The sequence below is a fragment of the Neopsephotus bourkii genome, unplaced genomic scaffold (genome assembly GCF_033783945.1).
Source record: "Neopsephotus bourkii isolate Nb327-2 ecotype Australia unplaced genomic scaffold, CSIRO-AGI_Nbou_v1 NB_1615, whole genome shotgun sequence".
NCBI lineage: Eukaryota > Metazoa > Chordata > Aves > Psittaciformes > Psittacidae > Neopsephotus > Neopsephotus bourkii.
Genome location: NW_026902090.1, coordinates 1,727,440 through 1,737,302, shown reverse-complemented (window position 1 = coordinate 1,737,302; position 9,863 = coordinate 1,727,440). Strand labels below are relative to the sequence as shown.

Here is a 9,863-nt window from a genome sequence, read left to right as displayed (position 1 = left end):
CTCAGCTCTGGTAGAGAGAGGAAGATGACCCCTTGGCCAGAGAGTTTTGGGGGGCTGACAAGCCTAAGGGCAATACGGCTGCCTCTGTGGGGGAGCCCATTAGCATGGATGCTCAGTCCCTTCCTGAGCTGGCACATCCCAGAGGTCATGGGCCAGTCCCCAGAAGGCAGCAGCTGGGTGTCCCCAGAGGTGCTGGGCAGCGCTGGGCTGGGGACATCGATTGGTCCTGGCATTTTTAATGAGCTGCCTGACCGCAAGCTTTAACCTTGCCCATAATGAGGGCGAGCGGCAGCAATTCCTACCGCCGCAGCCGGCTCCCCCAGCCTTAATGAGCTAATCAATACTTGTTCTCAGCTTAATTTCCAGCTAATTGCTCTTTAATGACGCCTGGAAATGGGTAGCCTCTTACAGGAGGGGTAGGCAGGCTCCCCCTCCCCAGCTCCCATCCTCGGTGGCAGCGGGTGCTGGGGCACTGGCTGTGGGTCACCTTCCCTGGCTGTGTCCCAGCCCCGCTGACGCTAGAGGAGGGTGAGAAAAGGGTTGTGGAGAAGGGGACAGTGTAGCACTGAACTGGCATCATCCTCTGGAGCAAATGCCCCACCTGGGGGGTATGCATCCTATGCATCATGCTATGCTCATCCTATGCAGGCTGAGCAGAGAGCCCCTAAGCCCTTCAGGACACTACACTGCGGTGGGGGCTTCCAAGATGGGTTCATTGAGGGGGGGGGCGGATTGGTTTAGGGTGCAGGGAGATAAAAGGAAGTTGGGGCTGATGTGGCCGTGCGTTGCTCCAGGTCAGTGTCACGGCAAGGGGACAGCGACGAGGCCAGCAGTGCCCTGGAGGTGGCAGCAGAGACCCCGCAGCCTGCTGCCTGCACCGCATGCCTGCACATCCTGCCCGCACATCCTGCCCGCACCTCCTGCCCTCTCCTCTCTGCCGAGTCAGCCCCGCAGGCAGTGAGGGGGGCAGGCAGGGACGTTTAGGAGGTGCTCCCGTTTGCTGCGGGTCAGGGATGTGGGGGGAGCCCGGCATGTCGCAGGGCGGTGGGAACCGAGGTGTCAAAGTTAACACAGCCATGTCAGCCGGCGACCAGGCAGAGAGGGGGCATCCCTGGGAATGCAGCCCCTGCTTGTTTGGTTCCCGATCCCAGGTTATACGAGCTGTTCTTGGATGAGGCCGCTGGAAAAATCCCAGCAGGGAAGGAGAAGGGAAGCATCCGGTCCTGCCAGACCCTGGCTCTTGCGGGAGAAGGGGCCCGGCAGGCTGTGGTTGGGGACACCATGGCAGCCTAGGGGCTGGAGCATCCCTTGCCACCCAACCACTGCTCCTCGGGGCTGGCTGAGAGCCCCCCATCCCTCCTGCACGCAGCTGCAACCGTTTCCCTAAGAATTTGCTGACGGGTTTGTTCTTGGGAGGAATTTGCTCTGGAAAAGCTTGGAGAAACCTGAGCCTGGCTCTTTCCCAGTGCGGGTTCTGCCTGGCACGAAGCTGGGAGGGACCTTGTCCCCTCAGCAGGCTCTTGGGATGTGGCTGAGAACCCCTCAAGAGCTGCACAGGCTTGGGGTGGGCTGGTGGATCCCAGCTGTGTCAGGCTGCTCCAAACAGCAAGAGAGGAGCAGCAATGTGTTTGAGGTGAAATGAAGGTGACTTAGTTTATTACCAGAATGAGACCCCCATGGCCCCAGGCAGTGTGCTGGCAGCACCACTGCCCCAGCATCTCCCAGTGACACTTGCTTCTGCTATGATATAACCTGCACTCCTGTCCCGGGCAGCCCTCCCTGATACGAAGTGCATTAAGTCGCTTGGCACAGACCCTTTTTCCAGGGTGGGTTTTTCTCTTCATCTCATCTGACATAAGTCCCAGATCCCCCTGGAGTGATTCAGGAGATCAGCCTGGGGCCTGGGGTGGGGTTAGTGGGGCCAGGAGTAGGGGGGCACCTCAACCCAGCTGTTACGGTTCTGCCATCAGGAACACATCCCAATGACAGAGCTCTGGAGGGATGCCATGACTGTGGGTTTACCCAGAGCATCCACAGACTCCTGGCTTCAGTGGGACCAGCATGGAATGAGGGAAATGGTGATGGAGAGCATCCCACCAGGGAGGGAAGAGGGGGATTTGGTGCTTGGGGTTTGCTGAGCCTTTAAAGCCAAATTTCAGGAGCTTCACTGAGCTCAGGGCAAATGAAGAGAGGGGTAACTAGCCAGCACAGGCAGGGAAAGGAAGCGATTTACTCCAGTGTCAGGCCATGCAGGGCTGCGACCACCCTTTTCCCCCTAAATCTGCTCCCAGCAACTGGAGCTGCAAGCCATGGGTGCAGCTGGTGGGTCACACTGATTGAATCAAGGTGTGATTGAACACAGCTCCTTGTTAAGGGTAGGTCTTCCATCCCTCAGTCATAGCTGCTGCTATTTATTAGCACATTCAACAGTCTCATTAAGCAAGAGGTTTAACTATCTGCCAGGTTTGAGTTCCATCTTTTTAAGCTGACCAGCCCATGGCTTCCAGGTGCTGCATTGTGTTGCACCATGGCTGGAGCTTTCCCTGATCAGATCTGTGGCTGGATTTCATATCTGGCCATGGATCTCCATCTGGAGATGGGGCCTCTCCCTAACTTACAAGTGGGAGATGCTGCAGCAATGCTTGGATGAATCCAGTCACCCAGAGCCCATGGTAACCCCATGGGGACATACCAGGTGCCTGGGCCATGGTGCGTGGGAGAAGGAGCCAGGTCTGAGTCCTCCTGTATGGGGAAGACAGCAGCATCAGGGCTTGTCCCTCTTTATTCCCCCTGTCAAGGACAAGAGAAGCAAATAACCAGGGACCATCACTGGCCGCACTTTTCAGCAGTGCCTGGGATTTAAGTGCTGGCTCTATTTCTGTGCTGGCCAGGAGCTGTGTAGGCTGAAGGTGGCATCTAGGGCCAGGCTTGCCTCATTGCCTTGCCCTTTGTGTGGGGCAGTGACAGGTGAGGGTGTGCTTGGTGCAGGGATGCCCGAACATGCAGGCAACGCTTTGTCCCAAGGTGGGGAAGCAGGGCACCCCCGGCTGGGTCACTTATAGCTTGTGCCCTTTCTGCTCAGGCTCTGATCCAGCTCTGGGGGTGCATGTAGAAAAATCTCAGCTCCTCCTGACTTATTCCTGCTCCCAAAGCAGCTGCAGCCCCAGCTGCTCATAGATTTGGGGCCCAAAAACCTGTGGCACGCTGGGACCGCACTCAATGGGCTGGGTGAGGGGAGCAGGGGAGGGAGACAGCCCTGAGCCAAGGGGCCAGGGGCCATGGATGGGGAGCGGGATGCGAGGCTGAAGGCAGAGCCAGCAGGAAACCCCCCTCTGCAGCGAGGGGCTGGAGGGGGGGTTTGGCCAGCAAAGGCTGATGTAGGGAGGCTGAAGCCTGGAGCATTTTCCGAACCACGGCTAGATTCACAACGTGAACGTGCGAAAGCCCCGGAGCCCAGAATGAACTTGCAGGAGGGTGCTGGAAAGCAAAAGCAGACTTTCGCAGTGCACTGAAGGAAACCAGATCCTCCGAGGGGTCCTGCAATGGCTTGGCTTTGCCTGGGCTATACCGGGGAAGCAAATCCCCCCAAATTCCTTGCCTGGAGGAGGGGAACGGGCTGTGGGATCCCCGCCAGCACAGCAGCATGAGCAAGATGCAAATGCACACCCAGTCCCCTGCTTCTTAGAGCCAGGGAAACTGAGGCAAGGAGCAGTGAGGCAGCCTTGGAGCCCCAGCCCTGCGCACACAGGTTTTCCACTGCTGCAGCCTGGAGCAGCCCCACCACCACTTGCAACAGCTGTGCTCCAGCCAAGGTAATGCCATTTCTAGCACCCAATACCCCCTTTGTAGCTGGCTCCAGGGGTGGGATGAGCACCGGCACCCTACAGGGATTATCCTGCTGTTTAATTCCAGCAGCAGCTCAGTGTTTCCTATTGAAATTCCCAGCCAAACAGGCTGAGAGACTTCCCCAGCCGTGCTCATCCCTGGCTTTATCCCTTCCATTCACTCGACCCCACAGAGCCCCACAAAGGTGGTCTCTGCCCCTCAGCCTGGTCCCCTCCTGCCCACTGATGGAGCTGAGCATCAGCACAGGTCCCGACACACGGCTTGGGGCGACTCCGGTGTCGGGAGGCCGGAGCGGCAGAGCCCCGGCAGGGAAGGGGTGCGGGCCAGCCCGGGTCCCGGTCCAGGGCTGGGCCGCGGGCCCGGGGAGGGGAGGGGCGGGGGGATTCACGTTTCGCTGACATCACGGCGGGTGCCGGAGCCGGCGGGGACCAGCAGCCCCGCTGCCACCGCCGCTGCGCACCCCGAAACCACCGCACCTCCGGTAAGTGGCGGCTTACGGCGGGGCGGCTCCCGGGGAACCCCTCCCCAGGGCTCAGCCAGGATCCCCAGCGCCTGCACCCGGACTCGGAGAGCCACAGAACAACTTCGCGCTCACGCTCCGTCCCCCCACATCCATCGGGGGCTGGAGCCTTGCTCCGCACAGCCCGGGGAGGGGGCTCCGGCACCCCGTGCCCTTTCCAGCCCTGCGGTTCGGTGGCCTCCGGTAAACGGGTCAAAGCTTCGCAGTTTGTTATCAGGGAGGTGGGGGTGTGTGTGTGTAACCCGCTGACCCGGCCGTCCCCAGCGCTTACCCCAGCTCTAGGCTGCGTTAGTCCCACAGACTGGGGGGGGCTGTGGGGTGCCCTTGGGTGTAGTTCCCAGCAGGAGGGGAGGGGGCAGCCTGGGTCCCCTCCCCAGCCCCGGTCGCTTGTGCTGGGTGGCCCTGGGGCAGGGACCATAATTTCACTTCACCTCAGGGAAGGCAGCCAGGGTGTAACCGGAGGCTGGGGGGTTCACAAAGGGGTTTGGTTCATTGTCACCCCCTCTGGAGACAGCCTGTGGGCCCCCGTGTGTCCCTCCCAGCAGGGAAAGCCTGAGGTTGATCAGCCTCCCAAACCTAGGGTTGGGAGTAATGCAGGCTTGGGATCCGGGGACAGGGACCCTGCTGTGCTCATGCAGGCTGACAACAGTGGGCCTGCTGCCAGTCCACTGATTGCCCACTTGAGTGCTGAGCTTCCCTGTGCTCAGCCTCTGTTGCCTGTGTGTCAACTGAGGGGGTCACAGAGCTTTCTCATAGGGGTGTTTTTTCCCCTTCTTATCTGGGTGGTGTCTTAAAAGAGGGGTTATGGCATAGGGAGGAGAGGAGGACAAAAGCCAGCCGAGAGCAAGAGCATCCTTCTGGCTCAGCTCCTCTCGGCTGGCTGCCTTCAGTTTGGAAAGAGCCTCTTCTCTGCAGGATGAGCCACTCCACTGCTCTTGTTCGGATGAAGAGGGAGGAAGAACAGGCTCGTGACTCTTGCTAATTGATGGGGAGAAGAAAAGGGCATCTAGGTTGAGAGCAGCTTCCTGAGACGACAAGCAGGGTACAAACCAGTTGAGCCGTGAGAATGTAGAGCAGCCTCTTTGCCCCCTGCCAACCCTGTGGTACCCAGGGCCATGGTGGGGTCAGAGCAGGCTGGGGTCTGCACAACCAGCAGGTCTGGGCTCAGCTGTCCTGTCCCACCAGAGCACACGTGGTGTCTTGGGGCAGGAACTGGCTGGGGAGCCCCAGCACGGGAAAGATGTGGCTTCAGGACTGGGGGTGAAAGGGGCCAGGACCAACTCTACCCTGCACATCATGCAGTGCTGCTGCTTCTCAGGGCAAGCCAGACAAGAGCCAGAGGGGTGGGAGATGTGTCCTGCGCTTGTAACACGCATCCTCTCTCCTCACAGGCCAGGATGTCTCCTTGGATCTAGCCAGGGAGGCCAGAGCGCTGCTGGAGATCCCTGTCCCAAGTGACAGTGGGACTGAGGTGGAGGAGCTGCTGCGAGGATGCCTGAAGCCAAGACCCTGATCTCCTCTTGCCTCATGCTTTCCTTGCTCTCCTTGCACTGGGCTTTGCTCCAGCTGGGCCAGGCTTTCCCCAGCACCTCTGACTACCTCCAGCGGGGCTGGCAGCGGCTGCTGGAGGAAGGGGAGGGCTGCGCCGAGTGCCAGCCGGAGGAGTGCCCGGCACCGCGCGGGTGCCTGGCTGGCACGGTGCGGGATGCCTGCGACTGCTGCTGGGAGTGCGCCAACCTGGAGGGGCAGATCTGCGACCTGGACAACACCAACCACTTCTACGGCAAGTGCGGGGAGCACCTGGAGTGCCGGCTGGATGCCGGGGACCTGCAGCATGGAGAGGTGCCGGAGCCCCAGTGCGCCTGCCTCTCCCACATGGCTCTCTGTGGCTCCGATGGCAAAACCTACGCCCAGATCTGCAGGTTCCTGGAGTTTGCCCGAGCACACCCTGATGCCAACCTCACCGTGGCCCATGAGGGTCCCTGCGAGTCAGGTAGAGCCCCAGGAGCAGCTGTGTGAGCAGCAGGATGGAGGCTGTGCTTCTTGGGAAGGGATGAGTGAGGGGGTCTGGTTTAAGTATTTCATCTGGCAGCAACCCCACAGTGTCCGCAGGGACATGTTAGCACTGGGGGCTGCTCCTTACAGTGACAGGTCCCTCACCCTGTTCCCCAACGCTGCTGCTCTATGGCAGCCCCAGCAGATCCAGCTCCTGGAGAAGTCTGGAGCAGCCTTGCCAAGTGGGAGTGGGGTTTATGGGAAGCAGCAGATCCTGGTGGAGCATATGGGGAAGTTCCAGGGAACTGTTAGCAAATTCTTGGCTGCGGTGCTGGGTTCACGCTGGCCTGGTGCTCCCAAGAAATGCGCTGCTTCCTGCAAATGGAAACCTGGGTCGGTTTGACTTCTCTATGTGATTTACGTCTCCCATCTGAAACCCGGCTTGCTGGGCAGGCAGTGATGGGGAGGCCATGCCCCAGCCTGCCCAGCCCAGCACAGGTCACCCAAGGCTGTCACCGCAACCCAAGGGATATCAAGGTTGACTTTATGTTCTGTAGATCATCACATCCTTGAGGCTTTGCCCCACGTGTATTTGGAGGTGGAGGCCTTCTTGTAACCTCCAGCTCATGGCTTGGGCCAGATCCTGGAGAGGTGTGTGTAGGAAGCATAGTCCTCACTCCATCCCTCCAGGAAAGGGATGTGGGACCTGGTGGTACCAGCTCCATACAGCAACTGCTTGCTCCCTTGATCAGTGCCATGAGCCCTGTGCCAGAGCAGAGACCTTGTTTGGCTTGAAAGGTCATCCACCTCATCCATTCTCACCAGCCTTGAGCTGTGTAAGTGTTCCTCTGCCTTTTCCCTCCAGGAAGAGCATGCTCTGAATGTGCAGGAGAGCTTTGCTTTGTAGTGTTGCTGGGTAGCTCTGACCATCACTGCACAGGCAGGAAAAGCGAGGCAAGGAGGGGTGATAATCTCTATGGACTGGGGGGGCTGGGGAGGGAGTCTCCGGTCTTGGCTGCAAGGAATGACCATGTCCTAGCTCCAAGGTGAGGGTCTGCCATGGATGGGAAAAGAGAGGGGCATGGGAAAGGTCCCAGCATCTCTGCATGAGCCAAATGCTGCCACCTCAGAAGGGACCAGCCCAGGAGAGCCCATGGGACCTGCTGAACGTGGGACCTCTTCTGAGCCCACCCTGCTCTCCTGTCCCTGCTCCCCAGAACCCCAGATCACCTCTCCTCCGTATGACACGTGGAACGTCACCGGGCAGGACGTCATCTTTGGCTGTGAGGTCTTTGCCTACCCCATGGCATCCATTGAGTGGAGGAAGGACGGCACGGAGATGCTGCTGCCTGGAGATGATCCCCACATCTCTGTCCAGGTGAGCGGTGTGCCTAGGGTGTTAGACATGGTCCCCGGGTGGCCCAGCCCTTGTCAGAGCTTGTGGGCAACCAGACCTGAGGGTGGTCGTACTCTGAGAGTGACCAAGCCTGGACATGAGAAGGGTTGATTGAAGCCTGTGCACCATGGGGACTGGCTGAGTGTCTGGGTGGTAGGAGCCATCAGCATAGCTCTTGTCTGCAGTTTTCTCTAGTAGTTTTTGAACTTCATAACTCTTAGGACCTGCAGAGTCCTGCAGCAGGGAGTTTCCCACCTCCCTGCCTTCACTTTGCTCTGCCTGCTGGCTCCACTCACCAGGGGTCAGCATCCAAATATAGTGCCCAGCCGGTGTACCCAGCTATTAGAGGGTGTGGGCAGAGGCACAGGGGCCATGGATGGTAGATGGGCATCACTGGGGAGGAAACTGTGGTGGAATGGATGTGGGGAGCCAGGGGAGCAGGTGGGACCTGGCACTGTTGCTGGTGATGTGCTGGTCCCCTTCCATCTTTCTGCCCTTCATACTGTCACAGGGTCTGGTCAAGGATCCCAAGCAGGACAACCCTGCATGGCTGGAGGAGGCTCAGCTGTCCTCCACCCCTGGCCACCACAGCATAATAGCAGCCTGCAAACACAGCAGCAGCTGGGTCAGGAGAAGGTTGTTTCTTGCTGGGGACATGGAAAATAGCATGGTTGGTGCCAGAGCAATCCTGGGACCACACTGCCCACCAGAACAGGCGACCTGTGGATCCTCTGATCCATCCCCAGCTAGCTTTGCCCATAGCACAGATGTCCCCTCACTTCTGCCACCCTGCAGAGCATCAGTGCTGACATCCTCCTGCTGTCTGGGGACCACAGGGGGACAGCTGAGAGTCCAGTCATGTCTGCAGAGTCCTGCTCAAAGCAGGGTCCTAGGCCCTCCTGAGGGCTAGAAGATGCCCCTTACCCGCACCTCCCCTGCGTAGTGAGCAAAGGGGGGACCTGCATCCAGGGAATCTGTGCTTGTCACCGAAGTGGTACTTCTGGAGGTGGGGCTAGGAGTTTCCCTGTGTTTGCTTCCCCCTTCCCGTCCATCCCAGCCCCATGTGGGGTTTTCCTGGCCCCAGCACTAACCAGAATGCCCCCTTTTGCAGTTCAGAGGTGGTCCCCAGAAGTACGAAGTGACAGGCTGGCTGCAGATCCAGGGCGTGCGGGAGACAGACGAAGGCACCTACCGCTGCTTCGCCAGGAACAGGGTCGGGGAGGCGATGGCGTTAGCCAGCCTGACCGTCCTCACGCCAGGTGAGCACCATTCCCTGTCCCCGCGCTCTCACAGGGATGGAGAGAGGATGTTTGGGCAGGGTGCACTGGTGTGGTGGGAGCTGCTGGAGCACAGGGCTGTGCATGCAGGCTGCTGTGCATGGTTTGGGTTTGATTCTGGTGGGAATGGGGACGGGCACTGCAGGGGTCAGTGTCACATTGTCCCATGTTGCCGTTTCAGACCAGCTCAACTTGACAGGCTTTTCCCTGCCGAAGCCTCACAACACACCAGAGGACTATGGAGAGAGCGAGGAGGACTATTACTAGCCCGGAGGTGGATGTCTGGCTGCAGAGATCACCTTGCCCACAGTGGCCATTCCCAGGGGTGGGACATCTCCAGAGCAAGCACATCTCAGCCCAAAACTCCTTCTCTGAACAGTCCTGGCACAGCAGCCTCTTTTGCTGGGGTGGGGACAGGGTGACACATCCCTTTGCTGGGGTGCTCAGGAAGGGGATGCTGGCTGGTTGGTGGCACAGGGCTGGGACCAGGGGTGGGTCTGCCCTCCAGCACTGAGCGGGGACAGGGTGGCAGGTGGGATGCTGTGGGGACAGCCATGCTGTGTGTGATGAGGACTTGGTGCTGGGGGTGGAGGCACCCCCCATGGGAGAGGGAAGCCAGGGCGAGGGCATTACTGCCCTGTGTGGAGCATTTTGGGGAAACCAGAGCGGAGGGATGGGACCTGGCTGGGACACCCAGTGCTTCAACCCCACATCCCCCAAGCACAGGGACAGCCAGGCTTCTCCCATGGATCCAGGGAACCTGCTGCCAAAACATCCTTCTCTTCTGTTTTGTTTTTAGCCAGAAAAATAGTGATTTGAGGAAATGAGA

The 9,863-nt window shown here is 59.4% G+C and overlaps 1 protein-coding gene across 1 annotated transcript; it reads left to right on the top strand.

Moving 5' to 3' along the window:
* The first annotated feature begins 5,757 nt into the window (after nucleotides 1-5,757).
* Nucleotides 5,758-9,863, top strand: KAZALD1 (Kazal type serine peptidase inhibitor domain 1). The gene is made up of 4 exons (XM_061372534.1): nucleotides 5,758-6,359; nucleotides 7,579-7,739; nucleotides 8,869-9,016; nucleotides 9,216-9,863. Exons 1-4 carry the CDS (start codon nucleotides 5,858-5,860, stop codon nucleotides 9,299-9,301), a joined length of 897 nt encoding a protein of 298 aa, XP_061228518.1. The 5' UTR covers nucleotides 5,758-5,857; the 3' UTR covers nucleotides 9,302-9,863.

Bases quoted from the DNA above. Each gene is read 5' to 3' on its own strand.
- KAZALD1 (XM_061372534.1), top strand. From the start codon at position 5,858: ATGCCTGAAGCCAAGACCCTGATCTCCTCTTGCCTCATGCTTTCCTTG. The intron at 6,360-7,578 runs GTAGAGCCCCAG...CCTGCTCCCCAG, and splicing joins TGAGGGTCCCTGCGAGTCAG to AACCCCAGATCACCTCTCCT. The intron at 9,017-9,215 runs GTGAGCACCATT...TTGCCGTTTCAG, and splicing joins CCTGACCGTCCTCACGCCAG to ACCAGCTCAACTTGACAGGC.